At 39.8% G+C, this 21054-nt stretch overlaps 1 protein-coding gene across 3 annotated transcripts in view; it reads left to right on the top strand.

Moving 5' to 3' along the window:
- SLC38A10 (solute carrier family 38 member 10) overlaps positions 1–14095 on the top strand; it is a 69559-nt gene extending 55464 nt beyond the window's left edge. For all 3 annotated transcript variants that reach the window (XM_078155857.1, XM_021000815.2, XM_021000817.2), the window contains 5 exons: positions 2621–2788; positions 3165–3620; positions 4237–4356; positions 9571–9747; positions 10111–14095. In XM_078155857.1, coding sequence (XP_078011983.1) covers positions 2621–2788; positions 3165–3620; positions 4237–4356; positions 9571–9747; positions 10111–11189 — 2000 coding nt within the window. In that variant the 3' untranslated portion in view covers positions 11190–14095. The remainder of the gene's footprint in view (positions 1–2620; positions 2789–3164; positions 3621–4236; positions 4357–9570; positions 9748–10110) is intronic.
- The last annotated feature ends 6959 nt before the right edge of the window (positions 14096–21054 follow it).

Raw genomic sequence — 21054 nt, 5'->3', positions numbered from 1 at the left:
CAGGTTCTCAACTTATGTATCATCTTCAATTCCTCACTATCTCTCGCCCCCCACCCTGCCGCCATATCTAATATTTTTTCCAAGGCTTGTCGACTTCAACTTTGCAGCCTCTCTTGAATATGCCCCCTTCTCTTCTTTGATATTGCCACCATCCTTGTGCGTGCCTTCATCACCTCCTGCTTGGACTCTTGCAGTAGCCTGCTAGTTAGTTAGTCTGCCTGTCTTGTCTCTTCTCCACTCCAATCTATCTTCCATTCAGCAGCCAAAGTGATTTTCCCGAAGCATAGGTCTGACCTTGTCACTCCTTCCCACCACCCCTACTCAGTAAACTCTAGTGGTCTCTTGTTACCTCTCAGGAGCAAATGCAGAATCCCCTGTTCAAAGTCCTTCACAGCCTACCTCCCCTTCCCTCATTTTCCAGTCTTGTTACACCTTACTCCTCACAATGTACTTTTTTTGGTTTGTTTATCTTTTGTGAGGCAATTGAGGATAAGTGACTTAAGTGACTTAAGTGACTTCCACCTCAAGTCACACAGCTACTAAGTTGTAATATGTCTGTGGCCAGATTTGAACTGAGGTCCTCCTGACTCCACTGTGCCACCTAGCTGCCCCCACCATGCACTTTTCAACCCAGTGACACTGGCCTTGTTTCACAAACAAGACACTCCATCTCTTGGCTCTGTGCATTTTCTCTGGCTGTCCCCCATGTTTGGAGTGCTCTCCCTTCTCATCTCTGCCTACTGCCTTCTATGGCTTCCTTCAAGTACCAACTAAAATTTCATCTTCTACAGGAAGCTTTTTCAAACTAACTTCTCTTGGGGCAGCTAGGTGGCGCAGTGGATAGAGCACCGGCCCTGCAGTCAGGAGGACCTGAGTTCAAATCCAGCCTCAGACCAAACACTTGACACTTAACTAGCTGTGTGACCCTAGGCAAGTCACTTAACCCCAGTTGCCTAAAAAACAAAAGAAAACCACACACACAAACAACCCTAACTTCTCTTAATTCTAGTACCTTCTCTCTGTTAATTATTTTCTGTCTATCATATGTATAATATATTTGTTCATTGTCCCCCTCCCCCCCCGTTAGATTGTGATCTCCTTGAGGGCAGGCTCTATCTTTTGCCTCTTTTTGGATCTCTAGCACTTTGCACAATGTCTGGTACATGGGAGGCTCTTAATAAATGTTTATTGACTTACTGCTCCCTATTACCCCCAAGTCCTCTGGCATTTAAAACTTTTCATAACCCAATCACTTCCTGTCTTTCCAGCCTTCTTGCAGTTCCTGTCTCTGAGCCTTTTTACTGGCTTACCCCCTTCCCTGGAATGTTCTCTCCCCTCACTTCTGAGGTCTCTTAGCTTCCCTAGTTTCATTCAGTATTCAAATTTCACTTCTCCAGGAACCCCTTCCCTGGTCCTTCCAGTTGTTAAATGCCTTCCTCTTTCAGATCATCTTTATCTACTTGGTATAGATCTTATATGTACCTAGTTATTTATGTCTCGTCTCCCCCGTTAGAATATAGACTTCCTGAGGGCCTTTCTTTGAATTCCTATCACTTAGCACAGTTTCTGCCACTTGGGAAGTATTTAATATATGCTGTTTGATTTAATGACAGTTTACTCAAGGTGCTTTGCTTCCAAAGTAGAAATGAGTTTCCTCAACTTTCCGTCTTTAGGGTAAACCGTGTCTCTGAAATAGTGAACAGAAGAAATTATCCTGTTTTACTGTGTTTGACTTCTTTTCCTAGTAACTTCTTTGGTCTGTGTCATATGGAATGGGCCCCTGTGACCCCAAGGCCCCCATATGAAGTAGTTTCCTAAGAAAATGCATTGTGACACTGTGCTGAAGGCTATTTATTTCCCTTAAGAATGACTGGTTGATATACCAGTGAAAATAGCCATGTGAATCTTTTATTTATTTTGATAACAACGTATATACTTTGTAACATGAAAGAAGACTGGGAAAGGTTAGTTTTGGCGGAGTATCTGCCCTCCCTGCTTTCTTTTCTTTTTTTTTTTGTATCTTCTCTTTGTTAAGTTATCGACTGTTGCAGGTTAGTGAGAACAAAATTTTTTAAAGTATTTCATTAATTCCTTTAAGCAATCAGTTCCTTAGTGGTTCTTCTCCCCTATGGGCCCTTTCCCCTGCCTTCCCACTGCCCCCAGTCCCCCCCCCCTCTCCCATTGAAAAATTTCAGCATTTTGGCATGATCATGGCCCCCGAAGTTGGAGGAGGATAGGGACTATAGACCCATATGGAAATTTGCTCCAATATTAAAATTAAAATACTTAGAAACTTGGTTACCAGTCCAAGAAATTAAAGGTGGATCTATGCTGCCACCTGGTGATGTGAGCTTGTTAATGAATGGAACTTTGCCCTTTCTACATCCTGCTAGGTATAAATTGCATTTTGACATTTTTGTTGTGAATATACATGAAAAATGACAGTTTTCTTTACTTCATAGCTGCTAATGATTGAAGGAGGGCGGAGAGAAGCTGCCTGGCCTCTGCCATTTCCTGGTGAAATGTGATTACAGCCCAGAAAAGTTATCCCAATTCCTTTTGTTGACTGACAGTGCAGCCATGTGGAAACCATGTTCAATTAACTGTGGTATGCTTATAGTCCAGAACCCGGTTGTTGAAGTGGCCAAGGACAACCGAGATAAGCCAAAACTGCCCAACAAGAAAGATGAAGTGGAGCCACCTCAGATCAAAGGTCCTGTGAATGTGCCCCAAAGGGGTGAGCGCAAGGAGAAGCAGGAAGAGGTGCAGCTTGATCGTCCTGATCAAGGTAGTGTGCTATCAGGGGTCAGGTGGAAAGTGTGGGAACAAAGAGGGAGAAGTTTTATACACACCCAAGAAGGATTTTCAGTGTTCGTGATACTTTATCTTCCGCTTAGTTAAAAATTCTTTTCATTGCTACCCTTTTTAGTTTTTGGATGTTGTTGACTCCCATGTAAGCCAAAGCAGCTTCCTAGTAGCTGCTCCTTCTGTAGTCTGCAAGTAATAAAGTCAGTCCTTGACTCGTCAACAAGTCATATTTGTAAGAAGCAAGAGCACACATTGATTTGTATTCTTCTAGAGATTGATTCTAGGCTACATTCCATGCATTAGCTGGTCCCTTATATAAGCCAGGTTCCAAAGATATTTAATGAATATCATTTTAGGTATTGCTTTACCAGTGGGAGAGGCCCACCGCCATGAACCTCCCGTGCCACATGATGAAGTTGTGGTAGATGAGGGTCAAGACAGAGAAGAACCAGAGGAGGAGAAACTCCCATCCAAAGATGAAAAATCCCTGGGAGGACAGAAGGACCAGGAAAATTCTGAAAAAGAAGAAAGTGAGCCACAGAACAAAGAGAAAGAGGATCAGGCCTCAAAAAATTTGGACCATCCCCCTGAAGGTCTTCAAAAGATCCTAGAACCAGATGGCCAACCAGCCATTCAGCCAGCATATGAAGATGTAGGGCCAGGCAATAAAGATCTTCAGCCAGGGGCCCAGGTTGTAATTTCCAAAGACCAGAAGAAAGCCAATCCTGTGGGTGAAAGAGAGAATGCAAATGACGTTCAGTTGCCAGGAAATGTGGAAGAGATTATTAAGCCCGTGGAAAAGATTGATGCTGGTAGGTATCATCCTTTGTGACTCATCTTGGCAAATTCTCCTCCCCTTGTTCTGTAGTTCTCCAGGACTGGAAGAAACTGGGTTGGGGAAATGTCCCCTATGTCCCAGTGTTTCTTTTTCATTTTGCAAGATTAGCATGTGAATGTAGCAGCCCCTTCAGCAGCTGTTGGGGAAAACGAAGAATCTGGTGGCTTGACAGCTACTATAATATCTGTCAAACAATTGTTTGCTAGACTACTAAATGTCAGGTGCCATGCTGTTCTTGTGTGTCTGGGAGCACACTGGGGACAAAGAGCTGGGAGCATTTGACAGGTAACACATTGTTAAGTGCCCATCTAAAAGCTAGTTAGGACTGTTCTTGCATTTTAATTGGCTAAGGTAGTTAACTTTGGCTTGCTGCCACAAGTCTATAAGATTGTTAAATATTTTTTTATTACTTCCCTGGTGATCATCAGGTTGAATATAAACTGTGCTGACACAGAGGGGAGGAGGGGAGATATAGAGAGTAATTTTAGAAAACATCTGCCACCTTCTTTTGTTCCTCCTTCACCTTCTTTTCTTAAAAAAAAAAATACACACACACACACAACAAATGAGCCCTTGCTCCACGTCTGCAGGTGGGAAGGCTCTTCATCCCCCAGAAAAACCAGATCTGATCATAGGACAAAAGCCTGAGCTGAGAGAGACAAGAAATGTTGAAGGGCAACAGGAAGACAACCCAGGCAGCAAGTTAGAAGGTAAGTCATTTTTTAAAATATAAATTTTCTTTTTATTATGGACTTAACAAACATGAATATTAGACTATACAAAGAACAGCAGAAATGATTGTATGTAAACTCAACTTCTGTGACATAGTTAATTTTTTAAAACTGCCTTTTAAATTGAGCACTGTGGTAACAGAACTATTCCGATTCTGTGTCCTTTTCTAAACTTGCTGTGCTCTCCTCTGTGTATTTTTAAATGCTTCAATAACTCTTTTTTATTTCTTTGCTTTTTTTTTGCATCACTGTCACAACCCATGAAACCTCCCTCTAAAACAAATAAGTGAAGTTGAACAAAACAAACCAGCTCGTTGACTGTCTCTGAAGATGTATGTCTCAATCTGTCCCTCTAGTCTATTACTTCTCTGCCAGTCAATTAAAAGGCAGTTATTAAGTGTGTTGTATATGCTAGGCATGGTGCTAGGCACTGGTGGGGAATATGCTTCATCGTTAGTCTTCTGAGGTCTTGATGGGTCAGTATGCATTAGAGTGCTGAAATCTATCAAAGTTGTTTATATTACTAAAATCACTGTATAATTTGTACTTATTACTGCATCAGTTCATAAAATTCTTCCCAGGTTTCCTTGAATCTGTGATTTTTATTGTTTTCTTGCAATTTCTTACAGTGCAATAATAATAGCTAACATTTATATAGCTTTTATTCTGTGCCAGTCACTGTGCTTTTACAATTATTTCAGTTGATCCTCACAACAATCGGGGAAGGTAGGTGCTATTATTATGCGTTTTAAAGAGATAAGGAAACTGAGGCAAACAGAAGTTAAGTAACTTGTTGGTCACACAAGCCAGATTTGAATTTAGATTTTGAGTTCAGGTCTCTCTGACTCCAAATGCTCTATCTACTGCTCCACCTTTCATTTGTATACCATAGTTTGTTCATCTGTTCCCTGATTGGTAGGCACCTACTTTGTTTCCTGTTATTCATTAGAACAAAAAGTGCCTCTGTGAATATTTTTGTGCATATGTATCTTTTCCCTCTGTTTGATATCTTTATGGGGTATATTCTTAATAGTGATATTTCTGGGTCAAAGAGTCTGTGTAGCTTAGGGACTTTTCTGGTATACTTTTATATTGCTTTTGGGAATGGTTGGACCAGATCACAGCTGTCCCAACAGTGAATTGGTGTGCCTGTTCTCCTACTACCTGTATGTCAACTGCCATTTTCCTCTTTTGTTATTCTTGCCAATCTGCTGTGTGTGAAGTGGAACTTTGAAGTTGTTTTAATTTCCATTTCTATTATTCTTAGTGATTTGGAATACTTTTACATAAGGTTATTTCTAAAAAAATTATTTTTGATATTAGGGCTTTGGGCTCCCTGGTAAGTCATTGATGCCCAACAAGTATATATCTGTTTTATAGACAAAAGGGAACAACTTATCATTTATCTTTTCAGTTGAGGAAACATGCTAATAGTTCTCCTCGCCTTGTTCCCATTGACAGGTTTTTTTCTCCAACACCTTCCTAAGAAGATTTTTTGTAAGGAAAAAAAAAATCTGTCACTGTCACATGGCTTTTAATTACCATTTTTGTTTTATCTTAAATCAAATATGCTAATATTCCTCACACTCCTGGTATTTAAAGCAAACCAGGTGTGGAAGAATTAATGCATCCAGATGCAGGAGACTTATTTTAGGGAAGATAACTCCAGGTGACCCAACTTGTGAAGCTTTCTTTTTTTTTCCTTTTAATCAGTTACTTGATTCTCTGAGTATACTTCTAGCATTTGACTCTTTCTGACATCTTCAACATCCAACTTCCTGAGAGATTTGTGCTCACTTGGGGTGAAGGAGCAGCAACTTGACCCTAAATTCAAGTCTAGGATGCTGCTGTTACCTTTTCTTTCAAGTGAGCAACTTTTGTTTGAATCCACTTTGTGTAATTTGAGACAATTTTTCCAGCATTAATTCTTGGAATCCCTCAAAGTAGGATCCAATTCTCACCTAAACTAAGAGTAACAGCTGTTCTTTTGGCTCTTTGATTCCTTTCTTTCCCACTTCTTCATTGTCATACTAGACAAAACTCTTTAAACAAACTTTTATTGGGGAAAGAATTGCAGGTGAACTGGTTCCAGCACTGAAAAATATACCCCTGTGGGACTCTTCCTTATACCACCTGGAGAGTAAGTAACTAAATCCATCAGTAGAGTATCAGGAGTTTTTTTTTTCCTGTGACAATAGTCATAAAGATATCCTCTTTCTCAAAGTAATTTGGCTTCTACATTCTATTGATTGGGAATAATATCTGGATTCATTTGTCCTGCACAGAATTTTATGCCTCTGCTCTGTCACTTGGCCTGTCTGCCTTGTTCTGGACAGGCTGTATGACTGGTGAACAGCTGCAGAGTTCTCTGGCTCTTCTTGTAGAGTCTTCCCAGAGCCACTCTTCATTGGCCATTTGCAGAAGTTGCAACCATAATTCCAGAAGTGTTCAGTGGTATAATACCTAGGGAATCATAAATAGCCCATACCCCTCCCCTGGGCATTGTACCATTCACATATACCTTTATTTCCTCTGGAATATGCCCCCTAACATAGTTCCAGTACTTTCAGATCCCCATAGAGCTCAGTAAAAGATATAATGAGTTAATTCTGGTCCATTTAGATATTTTGTCAACAGTATGGACACAAATGCAGGCTCTTTAGAGAAAATGCATCCTACTGACCTTTTTAAACAATTACATGTTTCAGAGGTGTAGAAATTGTGTGGATGTTTCTGGAATTTAACAGTAGCTTTTAAAAATATACATATATAAGCATTGTATTTACATACATTCATATATACATTTGTTTTAAATCTGGTATCTGGTTATATAGATTGGTTCCAGTTCCCGTAACTAACCTCTTCAGCCTGTTTGATGCTTTTATTTTTACTTTGTAAAAGAGGGAGAGACATTTCATGGTTTCCTAATCTGTTTCTCTTCCTTATGCCTTTCAATGGAACTGAAACAGCTGAGATTAAAAAGCTAGTAGCAGGTATGAATCGAAAGGACTGTGTTAAAATAAAAAGCATATTTACTCAGGATTTTAAAATCAAAGAACAACATCTTAAATTACAAAGATGATAATGTGCACGATCTTGTAAGTATTCTGCATGAGCATGTATATCAGAACCTCAAAGAGTAACAAACATTAAGTTAGTCATCTTGAATATCACAACCACAGTCCTTCTCCCCAACACCCTATGTGCCTTTACCCTTAACAGACATTTGTATATTTGTAAATAAGCTCACCATTTCTTAATGGGTGAATGTACTCTTGCCACCACCTTGTGTAGTCAGAATTGTTACAAGCTTCTAAATGGAACCTGTTAGAAACAGATCACATTATACAAGTGAAGTTGCTTAAGACGTATTTCAGAGAGATTAAAGTTGGAGAAGATAGACAGGGATCCCTAATTGCAAATTCTCCTGTGTCCCTGGAGCTGTATTAATATATTCTGCTTACATATTAATATGCAGGAATGGCTTCCATTCCATCAGTAAAGCTTTGTTCTGTGGTCCTGCTGGGTTGAAATCTTGAGCTGCACGCTTCAGAGTCCTGGTTTTTAGAGAAAGCTTGTCATCTCTACCTAGTATTAAATCCAGTCAAGCCATGGAATACATTGTTTGCTACCAGACTTGTAGCCCTTTGTCTTTTAGCTTCTTAGTCTATCTTTGACTCTTTGTGAGTTTTTTGAGAAGTAGGTTGTGGACCCTAGAATATTAGCCTTTATAAAGGGAAGTGTTAGATGTATACATTTCTGTATATACTCCCTTACAGGAGGCCTTTCTGTTATAATAGTTGACTGTGATAATAGTTGACAGCTACTTAAGAACTAAGAAAATGTTAATTAGACATTTGTTTTAAAATATACAAAGAAAGAGTTGTAGCTACTTGGGCATTCTTTGAAAAGGGTTTTGTTCTATGCTAGAGCCCCAAGGCATCAGGATTTTATGTTCCCTGTAGTCTTTCATGTAAGGTGGATTTCATTTAAATGAAAGAAGTATATTTGGTCAGAGGATATTACTAATGAGGCCAAAGTTATACGTTTGAGCTTGTACATACTAGTTAACTTTATTCTATTACCCAGGCACAGATTGTATTTGTAACCCTGTAATTTCTTGGAAATTTATGCCATTAGTAGAAAGGGAACTGTGTGAGAAACTGTGTATGTATTAGTGCAAACCCATACTCACCATTAGAGACAAAACAAAACTCAAAGATGTTTTATTACCATTGTCAGCAGTGTGGTTTTGTGTAGGAAGGATCCCTTGCCCTCACTCATTATTTTACCTTCTGAATTTTGGAGCTCACATTTCTTTTATCTCTAGGCTTCAGAATTCCCAGATAATGCATATTCCAACTAGTCCTTATTTAAAGCCTCATGACTTAAGCATCGTGGACTAAAATGAGCCTATTCCTGAGGAGCCAGTCTTTACCAGTATTTATAGGGCCCATAAGCCAAAAGTACAAATAATATACATCCCTGTGCCTCAAAGGCAGTAGTGTAATTAACCTAGCATAGGTAAAGGCTAATGCTGTTCAGTCCTTACAGAGCTCTTGGAAAAAGATAGCAGTATTTTCTTTAGTCTTAAAGAATGCCCAGAGTCTCTGGAGAAGAGGACCCTGGTTTTCTCAAAATTTATTCCTCTTTTTCCAGTAGGTCAAAGGAAAAAAAATAGATTAAAAAAAAGTTTTATCTTATTTTTTTTTAAGGTGGAGCAAAAGGGTTGTTGCATGTTATTAAGTCATTAAAAACATTCTGAGTTTATTAGAAGAATTTTTCATTCTTAGTATTCATTTTGATTGAGGAACAATTGGGTTTAATTTTGTTGTTTCTCTAAACTACAAATTGGTCTGCAAATAAAAGACAAAGAACAACAGTTTGATCACTACTAAGAGTTAGGCTTTTGCCCTGGCCTATAGGAAGTGTAAATTAATCTGATGATCAACTTGCCAGTCCTAGAGTACCTACATACAGTATGTCAAGTAAATGAAAAGCAGCTTCTTTTGGTCTCACTTGGCATAAGTTATTAACTTTGAGTGAATGGGTTTATAACTATTTGCAAAACTGAGGTATATAAGAAAATTGTTACCTGTGGGATACCACTCAAAGAAAGGAAAGTTCTACAAATAACCTTTCTACAAATGGTTCTCATGTCTTGTCTTGTTTTTGTTTTTGTCTGAACTTCAGAAGCTGGCAAGGCAGAAATGCTTGATCATGCGGTCCTGTTGCAAGTAATTAAAGAACAGCAGGTGCAGCAAAAGCGACTGCTGGACCAGCAGGAGAAGCTGCTTGCTGTGATTGAAGAGCAGCACAAGGAAATCCACCAGCAGAGGCAGGAAGAAGAAGATGATAAGTCAAGGCAAGGTGAGGCTGTGGGCACAGATTTTGGTGCACTGTTGATGAGAATACATGATCAGGATCATCTAGTTCCTGCTGAAAGAAGCACTCAAAACCAATTTTGGTGTTTAGCATGTGAACTTGGCTTTATAGACTGATTTTCCCTCACTTCCCATTGTCTTTTAGCCCATATTTTCCGTACCTTAGTTTTATTAGTGTCACAGTGATATATTTAATGATAGACTTCAGTTATCTGAAGTGCTGTGGGGCATCTTTTATTTTCTATTGAATATTCTTATTTACCTGCTGTTGGGTTATTTTCCCCTCACTCCTTAGATCTGTGTTTATTTGCACCCGCTGTATTAACTTGTTTTGTTTTTCTGCCATTAGAAATGCAGCCTGAAGCAGGTGCTGGCGTTCCTCTGAATATAGAGAAGCAAGATCAAGACTCAAAAGTTGGGGAATCAGTCAAGAACATTCCTAGACAGGGTTTGGAAGCTCCAGTCCATCCCAGAGAGCAGCAGCACCGTCCTGGTGAGGAGCCTGATGGGACTGTTGTGAGGAATAGAGCTCCTTCTTCCAGTGTCATCACTGGCATAGAGCCCAAGGTGCCCAAGGCCAGGCCTCAGGAGAGCAGGAAGGATGATGTTCAGCATGATGTAGCCAAAGCAGGTAACGTTGAAGAACACATAGAAGACACCCTTCAGAAGAACTTGGGACAAGCTGATATGAAGCATCTTGTTGGACCTGTAGGAAACCCAAAAGAGAAGAAACTTGGAGTTCAGGAATTGCCTAGAATAAGTCAAGAACAAGCTAGGGGCTCCCAAGAAAGAAGGAAAACTGTGCAAGGGGTAGTAGTACTTCCTACTGCAGTCATCCCCAAAGAGGAGGGAGCTGAGGTTAAAGACTCTGAAGTGAAGACCCACAAAGAGAACCAAGATGGAGGGTTTCTAGCTGGTTCTCCAGTCAAATTAAAAGTGACCTTCCCTCAGCCCCAAGAATCACTCCATCAGCAGAAACACCAGAGCACTTCAGATATTGACAGGAATGATGGCCTTAAAGGGGCCCACCAAGACCACCAGCTAAGTCACGAGAGTCATGTGGAGGCAAGAAAGGATGCCCTTATTGCTAACGGCAAGACACCAGGGAAGGAGAAGGGCCAGGATGCTGAGCAGCCAGATCCTGAGCATGGACTAAAATTGCCCAATCAAAAGTCTGATAATGGAAAACTCAATCGGGACCTAAAATCTCAAGTTGGTTCTGACCTTCGGAGGAGACGGCGGGATTTGTCTTCTCATCCTGTGGAGGAGAGGGTTGAGAAGGATGGTGTTCTCATCAGCTTCAACTCCTTGCCAGCTGTGAATATGGACAATCTGAGAAGTGCATTGGAGACTCAACTTCACCAAGCGTTGCAGGTTGTTCAGAGCAGACAGATTAAACAGTTGCCGGTGTCTCAGAAGGAGGTGTGATCTGTTCATGCTAATGATGAAAACTTGTTTATTACGGTTGAGCTGATAGGCCACAGGCATTTTAACATTCAGGAAACAAGCTGCTGTGCCTGCCCTACCTTTTATACTAGCTGTGCTATACTTGATGGGTGGAGCATTTGGGGAGAATATTTGTGAATTCTGGGTAGCATAATTGGGATTCTTTCTTCCATTGATTTTTTTTTTACATACTCCAATCTTTGCTCAGTGCTTTCAGAGAAAAATTCACTTATCCTTTGACCCCAAAGATTGCTATGCTGTCCCAACCTTAACCTGCCATTTCTTAAGGATCTCATGGCATTGTATCACAGAGAATTATTTCTTCTTAAACTTTTCCTTACTCTACCTGCCTTGGGGCAAGTGAAAAAAAATGTTCTCTAAACTTTGTTTCCAAATCTGCAGCACTTTATTGAATTCAGTAACTTATGAGGGAAAACTACTCTGTACATTAGCCACTTGAGATCTCATATGGCCTTTAGATTTCTGAGGAGGCCCTTCTGCTTTTAAAGCTTTTAAGTTAAATTAATAACTAACCGTCCCAGTTTCTGCTGATTTTTTTCCTTTGCTTGTTTCTCTAACAGACCAATTCCTACATATATTAAGAAAGGAAGCCCTGAACAGAATTCATGTTAAGTGCTTTATAGAACTTAAAGCACTATTTAAATGTCTGCTCATGTTATTATTATTAATTTTGTTGAGATTAGCTCCATAGCATTTGCTATACTGAGATCCATCAGATTGACCAAATTTGTAGTTATAAGATTTCTTCATTTCACATAGTTTTTTCTTCCTCTTGAGTTCATATTGTGAGCATTGTAACTAAAAACACTTAAGTTCTGCCCTTAAGAATTTTTTTAACCAGACCTGTGATTTCATTGCTGTAGGGAGCTCCCAGTGAGAATTTTCTCTACCGAGAGATCTGTACTCTTTTCATAATTTATGGTCCGAATTGCTTGGTACACCTAGAGATTAAGTGACTTGACCAGGGTCACACAAGTAGTATATGCCAGAAGTGGGACATGAACTCAGGTCATCCTGACTTGAGGCTAGTACTATGGCCTTGTGAAAACCATTTGATAGTTGAGACTTCAATAAGTTTGCATTTGAATTAACGAATAAAGGCAAATGTCTATAAGAAAGATAACATGGCATAGTGTAAAGAAGGGCAGCCTGAGTCAGGAAGATCTGGGTTTCAAGTGTTGCCCCTGACACATACTGGCTTTGTGACTCTAGACAAGTCACTTAAACATTCAGTGACCCCCAACAACTCTGTAAGACCATAAGTTGCAGGAAAATTCCCAATCTACATCTATTGATCATATTTCCCCATTAGGAATTACACATACTAATGGAATCAGATATCTGAATTCCTTTCCTGCCCCTTGTCCAGTATTGTATGTATATTTTTTCAAAATCAGTCTGAGCTTAGTTTTTAAAATGTAAAATACCTTTCATGTCTACTTAGATAAGTCAGTTTAGTATTGAGGTGAAGCACTTTTCTTTAAAAAGAAAAAAAGTTCCACAGTTCCAAGTGGGTTAAGAACAGAGATGATGATATACTGAGACTTTTTAAGTTGAAATGCATAGTATACATAATCTAAATCCAAAAGGACACAATTAAACTCTAGCAAATCTAGTACTGTGATCCAAAGTCACTCTCCCTATTAATGCTAGGACTTCATAAACAGGAATGGCCTCAGACAACTTCTTTGCTTCAGGAGAGAATGAAGATTTTGTTTTTGGTTGTTGCTGGTACTTAATCCATCTAGAAAAGAGGAACTATAGAAAAGCCACCAATAACTGTCTTCAGCACTTACTTGCTCTAATGTATATTTCCATCCCAAACTGCAATCATCCTTTTTCTTTTTTATGTCATTGTAGCCATCTTGGCCTTGATCTTATGAAGTTAATCAAGGAGAGTCTGGATGTGGGTTTTGTTGTCAAAGAAGCACAGCTAATCTTGGAGTTAGTTTAAAAATTTTTTTCATCTTTTTCTGTGGGGGCAGAAAAGCTTATGATGTTTGAGAAAGCCTCCTGTTCTTTGTGTCTCATGAACGATGCAATTTAGTCATTTGATTTACCTGAATGTTTATTGGGATATGACACATACAACAGGACGTTTTGCTCTCAACTCTAAAAGCAGTGAGAGGAGGGGCATTGTTTCATACTGCCACTACCCTATATGGTTCTCTAGTGTTAATTGGGTAAGGATCTCTTAAAGCTTTTTGGGGCACGTCAGCATATGTTCACATTTGTTATGGGGAACATTGAAAAACCAAGTGATAAAGGGTCTGTTCTGTTTTGTGCATTTTGGTTGATGTGATGTTTATGATAAAAGGACCAAAGACACTTAAAACATTTCTCAGAAAACTTAATGTAGTCAAGGGTGCTTAGAAAACACAGCCTTGGCCTTACAAAGGGGAGAGTAGAGCAGGGAGCCCCTTTCATCCTCACCCCACCTCCCCTCACAGCTTTTGCAGCAGTTTTTTTAAAAAAAATTTTTATTTAAAATTTAACTTTTTATTGATATTTTGTTTTTGTACCACCTTAATTTTCCGGTGTATCCCCATCCCTCCCCTTTCAACCAAGAATAAAAAGGAAACAGGAAACAGTTCAGCAAAACTAACCATCAGTCAGGCCTGATATATGCAGTGTTTTGCACCCATCATTCCCCACCTTTCACTTTTATTATAACTGCTTGAACTCAAAGGCTTAAGGGAAAAAGTTAGATCTTCAAAAAGAACTGAAGATTAGGAAATGAATTTTTTTTTAAAGTGAAAGTATTTTGAGCTGAGCTATGGTTGTTGAACTAGTTTTCATACACAGTTTCCAACAGTTTTTGGTTGTATGTGTATATATGTTTTAATAAACACACCAAAGCAATCCTACGTTGTATAATTCCCTTAACATGTTCTTTTAAAATTGTAACTTTGATCATTGCATTATTTACAAAGAGATTTTTCATTGATACTTTCTTGAATAATTTAATCCTTTTCTTCAGTTCCCAGGATTAGGCACCCCGGTGGTTCTCACTTTTTTCCCAGGTTAACTCAGTGGAGTAGAACAGGGGTCCCAACCACCCTGTCCCAAGGCATTTTTACTTATAGAGAAATTGGTGACTAGAAATCAACTATCAATTCAATTAGAATTTATTGAGTGTGGAAGGCTCTGAATACAAAGATCAAATTGTCCCTGCCTTTGAGGAGCTTATAGTCTGTGGGAGAAGACAACATATGCTTATATAAGCCAATGCAAAAGCAAACCAAGGTAAAGACAAGGAGGCAGTAGGCAGTGGAAAACCTCATGTAGAAGGCACCGTAAGGAGAAGTAGTGACATGGTCAGACGTGTGCTGTATTAACACTTTGACAGTTGTTGGGGGATGGATTGGAAAGGAAGGGACTGAAGGCAAGAGAACTAACTAGGCTATTTCCATCATCCAGATGACAGATGATGAAGGCCTGAAACTAAGGTAGTGGCTGTGAGAACAAAGATATGTTGTGAAGGTAGAACTTACAATGCCTGGCAATTAATTAGTGAAGAAGAGGGAAAAAAAGTAAAAGGTGGCTCCAAAGTTGTGAGCCTAGGCGACTGGAAAGATTGTGGTCCTCTCAACACAAATGAAGAGGGAAGGGTTGAGGGAGAAGGAAATATGAGTTCCATGTTGGACCTTTTTGAGAGATGCCTTTGAATAGAGGATCAGGCCTGAAGTTAGGAAGACCTGAGTTCAAATCCAACCTCAGACACGGGTTAGCTGTGTGACCCTGGGCAAGTCATTTAACCTGTTTGCCTCAGTTTCCTCATCTGTGAAAAGGGGATAATAATAGCACTTGCCCCCCTGGGTTGTTATGAGGATCAAATGACATAATTGTAAAGCATTTAGCACAGTGCCTGGTACAGAATAAGTGTTATGTAAATGTTTTATTCTATATATGCATATGTATGTGTGTGAACACATATGTCTATAATGTGTATGTGGAGAGAGAGCTAGAGCAGGAGAGCAAGCTTCATCTCCCTGGACTTCATCATCTGTAAAATGCAGGTGTTGAGGGGCAACTAGGTGGCACAGTGGATAGAGCACCAGCCCTGACGTCATGAGGACCTGAATTAGACCAAACACTTGACACTTACTAGCTGTGTGACCCTGGGCAAGTCATTTAACCCCAATTGCCTTAAAAAGCAGGTATTGGTCTAGCTTATAAATTCTCTTCCCATTCCCTCTAAATCCCATGATCCTACTATTTCCAAACACACATCCTTCACTGAAGCCAGACTCATGAACCATTAACACACCATGGTGATTCCCACCTCTCTGTTTGCATTTAGGCTTTTCCCCTACCTAGGATGCCCTCCCTTTTCTTGTTAGCCGTAACTGATCCCTTTCATTTCTGACTTCCTGTACCATAGACTTTAGCACTTGATTATATATTGTTATTTTCTCTTCTGGTTTTTATCTCCCTGACTAGATTGCTCCCTGGACAAGATTAATGTGTTCCCAGTGCTTGGAGCAGTCCTGGATACATACTAGGGGCTTCTTAAGTGCTTGATTGATGGAAGGAAGAGAACAGATGTGAGATTTCAAAGGCATCATAAGGCATGATAACCCAGTGGATAGTGGTGATGAAGGAATCTGAGAACTTAAATTGGCCCCAAAATATTGAACCTCATTGACCAGGAAGAATGAGAATGGCAGAAATACAGGTTGGTAAGGAGGATCAGTTTGGGAGCATTGGGGAAGAAGGAGAGAAACTCAGTTTTGGACTCAAAATCCAGACAATTAGAATTTTCATGCTAAGATGATCCATTTGGGGAGTTGGGAGATATTGGGGTGATAGTTGTATCTTGTAGGTTAATTTCTCAGGCAACGAGGGTAGAGAAATAATAGCTAGAATTTATGTAGTGCTTTAAGGTTTACAAAATGCTTTATAAATAGTCTATCTTTTCCGCATAACCTGGAAAGTAGATGTTATTATCCCGGTTTTACAGATAAGGAAACTCAATTCTTCCTGACTTTAGGTCTACCGAGGGGTGGCTGAGATCCAGTTAAGAGGGCAGGAAAAAGAAGACCTTTTATAAAATTACAGTTTAATCATGTTAAAATCCAAAGCTAAAACAGGAAAACTATATGGGGATTGCCAATATCACAGTGCTTGTGGAAGAGAAAGTGCCTATTACCAGGATTGGAAGATGCTAAACTTAGTAGCTTCACTGTGCCTGTACCTTTCTCTTCCCAAGCCAAAATCTGTATTTATGGTCGTTGCGCAGTACATAGAAACTGCTGTAACATCACTCCCTCAACAGTAGTAAGAAGGATGGGCGGCTGCCAAGTACCCAATCCCAGAAATGCTTTTGGGGATCTTTTAGCTCTGAATTTCTGTGGTTACTGTGAAATGGACACTAAGTAACATGATAGAAATCTGTTACAGTAGCCTTTGAAAAGTGATAGGCTCAGAAACGTACTGGAGCTATATGGCCCTTTTAGCTGCTTCCCATCGCAAGGATCACAAATTTGGGTATTTAAACACTTCTTTTGTTCCTAGAGTAGTTTTGAAGTATGATTCCTAAGTTAAAATAGGACAGTGGGCAAGGGAGGCAGAACTCCAGGATTGTAAGCTCACTTTCAATATGAACACTGGGATTCTAGTAACACATCAGATCAAAGGCCATTGACCCCACTTTTGTTTTAAAACAGAGGTACCAAAAAAAAAAGATAAAAAAACCAGAGGTACCCAGCTTCAATGAAAATTTCTTAGATTCAGTAAGTAGGTAAGTAATTGAACTTTCCTGTGCTTAACTCGGTGTTGTGGCTTTATGTTCATCAACTAGATTTTTCAGTTCAATTGATCTAGAATGAGAAGAGACCTCAGAGGCCATTTACCCAATCCCTTCATTTTAGAGATAAGGCAAGTGAAGCTGTGACACAAATCATGTCCAAGTTGGAATTGGAACTCAGGAGTGCTTTTTCCACCATACCATTCTTTCATTCTTTATTTGGCAAATAAGCAGCTCATACTCTATGCAATGCAATGAAATACTCTTGGACCACAATATGCAATCAAAACTTTGTGATAAGACTAAAAAGGATGCAATGCCTAATAGCTAATTCAAGTAAAATTCTATTCCTCTCAGCTTCTGCATTCAATAACAGAAATAGAAACACTGGGTCAAAAAGGTATCCCCACAGAGAAGTTGGGATTATGATAAATCTCTCAAGGCTGGCCTTATGCCCCAGGTACTCCATACCAACTGAGTCCCAAGGGCAGCCTTTAAGAGGAAGCTACCCCAGCCTATGTGAAATAAAGACTTCCTACCACACCCCATCCCCTGGCGACAAGGTCCTCTAATTCCTCCAGTGCAGGGGTTGGCAAACTCAGTCATACGATAAAACCTTCTTTTACAATGTAAAGACTATTCTTATCTTGCTGGCCATGCAAAAATGGTACAGATCCCTGTACCAGGGGATCTTTCACTGCTGAAAAGGCATTAAAGTAACTGACCTTAAGAGAAGCCTAGGTTAAGCAGTACTGGACGAGCATTACAAGTATAGGTAATAAAAATACAAAACAATACAAAGTGTCCTTTAAACAGCAGGATCCATGCATCGGGGGTGATAACGGGCAGTTCACTGATGGTCGTCGTCCAATGTAAAGCAGCAACAATAAATGTGAAGCCAGGAACATCAAGGCCACAACATTGATGATGATACCTCCACCACTGTTACCAGTTCCCAAAATTTAATGACTGAATTTTCTTAGGGTTAATTTCCTATTCCTTGTTTCTTATGTGAGTGAATCATGGATGTAGCATTGCCTGGTGGACATTAATGCCTTCCGGAAACGGGGCTTCTTTTAGGTCTGTTCAGTTGTTTCAGTTGTGTCCCACTTCATGACACCATTTGGGGTTTTCTGGGTAAAGATAGTAGTGTGGTTTGCCAATTCCTTCTCTGGCTCATTTAACAGATGAGGAAACTGAGGCAAACAGGGTGAAGTGACTTGCCTAGGGTCACACAGCTAGTAAGTATCAAAGGCCAGATTTAAACTTGAGTCTTTCTGACTCCAGGTATGGCACTCTATCCACTACGTCACCTAGTTGCCTGCCTTTTAGGTCAAATGACCATGAGGAAGGACCAAGAAGGTATAGAAGTCATTCCCACTTAAAAGCAAACTGCTGATGATTAGTCTCAGCCATGGTATTTTTTTCAAGGCATTGGTAATCTCAGTAAACCCATATCACTCACCGGGAGCCTAGACTACCCGGACCACCATATTGGCAAGGTCAGGAATAGCCACAGCAGTCAGTGCAATAATGTTACTCAACTTCCAATAATCTACTGTAACCCCCGGGTAACATCCACCTTCTTTAGCAGCCACACAGGCTTATTATAAGGGGAGCTGGAATAATTTTAGCCTCCTTCATTTCCATTACAAGGAAATATTTTGTATCATATCATGATATGATACAATATCATCTCCTCTCCTCCGCCCCATTTTTAACAATAGGATGTTTCAGGCAACTCCAAGGGCTTCCATTTGATTCCATTACTTTGTTTTGCTTAGACTATTAAAATGTTGATAACCCATCAGCTATTCACAATAATAGGCCTAGAAACTACCATAAACACTGTACAGGTACTGCCTCCTAAGGAGTCATACTATCTATATTAATGATGCACTTCCTCTTATTTGCCACCCCAAATGAAGATTTTTTTTTCTCACCCATCTCTACTTGGATAAAAGTGCCCTTTCCTTTGGTCTTCCTCTCAATCCCCCTCCCCCCAATGGTAACTAGGGTATTCCTATGGACCCATTGAGGGTCCCTTGGTATAATAGTAGCCTGACTGCCAGTATCTAGGAGCCCTTTATAGGTTTGGCAGCACTCTCTTCCTCCCTCTGCCTCTGCAGATGGCTATGATAGGACATTTAGGCCTTTCATGAGCCTACAATTATAATAGCACAGCCTCGAGAAAAAAAAAGCCTGATAAGGGGTTCTTGACCATTTTTGTGTCAGGACCCCTTGGCAGTCTGGTGAAACCTGAATGTCTTCAAATGTGTAAATTACATGAGATTATAAAGGAAACCAATTATAATGAAATAGTTATAAAAAATTAAGTTCATAGACCCCAATTTAAGAACCTGAAAAAAGGATTTAAATTTTATCCCAACCGTTCTTAGTACAAAATCTTAGATGGCTTTGAACAAGTGGGCCAGGGGTTTCAGATTTTCCATGTTTGAGTGGGACAGATGAATCCCTCTGTCACGATCCTAGATGTCTTGATAAAATTTTACTAACGTCCCTATAGACTAAAGAAATTATCTTGTAAACTTCATTTTAAGAACCACACCCAGAGTTCTTTATGGGAGTATTTTCACCCTCTCCCTGAGAACAGGGTACAGTGCTTCCTTCCATCATCCCCAGAGTGCCCATTTTTATAGACAGCCCTGTTTGCCACATAACTGCTATGGGGGGGGCAGAAAAAGAGTAGGGCATACCCATAGCTAAAGCCTGCCACTCAGATGAACATCTGTTGAAGCAGTAGCTATCAATTTTTGGATTTTCACCCAGCGCCCTCCCATTCCTGTTCTCCCCATTGGGGAACTGGCTGCAGAGGGGATTCATGTTTGTGGGTCCAAGTATATAGGTCTCTCCTTTTTTAATTTTTGTTTATTTTTTAATAATGATATTTTTTAGCTTTCATTTTTCCCCAGTTACATGTAAAAAGTTTTTAACATTTGTTTTTAAAACTTTGAGGACTCTCCTTTTTAACTAATTCCTCTTTTCATCTAAAAAGGGGGCAAAGGACAGCCTCCTTTGGGACTTCTTATTTAGCTGACTTGGTACTAACAAATCCTCTGTAAACTCCCTAAGCCAAAGCTGAAAGAATCTCTATATTAGTGTCATTAGGTCACACATCCATTAACCATTTTTCTAATGAACCATTTCTTTTCCATTTCTCTTACAATGTTTCAATTTTCTTGGTGCTGAAGGTCACCTTCAACTCTGCAGAAGAGGAAGTAGATTAACATCCTGGGAGTTAGTAGTAAGGCATTCTTACTAGAGGATGTCTTGGTTCCTGTTGTCGTCCTTCTTAGTTTTAATCTCATCAGTGCTTCTTACCTGTCCTTGGTCTTCATCCTCATCAGCCTAACCTTTTTTAACCTGAGAAGTTACTAAATTTGTTAACCACACACATCACTGCCTCCCTGAAGGCATGATCCTTAAAAACCAAAAATGTTTTCTTTCATATCTCAGTTCATGACCATGCAATGAGTTTTTCATTTTCTTTATGTTGGTAATCCAGCTTTTCTACATCCCTTAGCAAAAGCAAGGGAATACTGATTCTCTCTTTTTATTCTCCCTCCCAAGGTCCCAACATCCATTGGGCTAGTTCTACAGGGTCAGGCCACCTCCTTCCTCAAATATGCCTAACGCAGCTGCAGCCATAGGGTACCCAACTCCCATACCTGGCCATGTAGTCATCCAATGTGCTTTTTCCCACATTGTCCATCCCCTATATTTGCCATGAAGTTCAATCTAAGTCTGCTGACAAATGCCACATAGTCTAGGCCTGGCCTAATTTGGGCTAGTCCAATGATTCAGATGAGAGATTTAGAAACAGCTAGGTGGCATAGTTGAAAGTACTGGACTTGGAGTAAGGAAAATCCCACTTCATACACTTAATAGTTGTAAATTGGGGATAACAATAGTGTATACTTCTTAGGGTTGTAGTGAGGATCAAATGAGGTGTTTGTAAAGGGCCGTATAATGCTAGCTATTATTATTAGCACAATGCACTTGCGGACCATAAAATGCAATAAAACTGTATGCTGAAAAAAGAATGTAATTCCTAAA

This window comes from Phascolarctos cinereus, unplaced genomic scaffold (assembly GCF_003287225.1).
Source record: "Phascolarctos cinereus isolate Bilbo 61053 unplaced genomic scaffold, phaCin_HiC Scaffold_5;HRSCAF=322, whole genome shotgun sequence".
NCBI lineage: Eukaryota > Metazoa > Chordata > Mammalia > Diprotodontia > Phascolarctidae > Phascolarctos > Phascolarctos cinereus.
The sequence above is the reverse complement of the archived record's forward strand: the minus strand, read 5'-3'. Positions and strand labels throughout refer to the sequence as shown.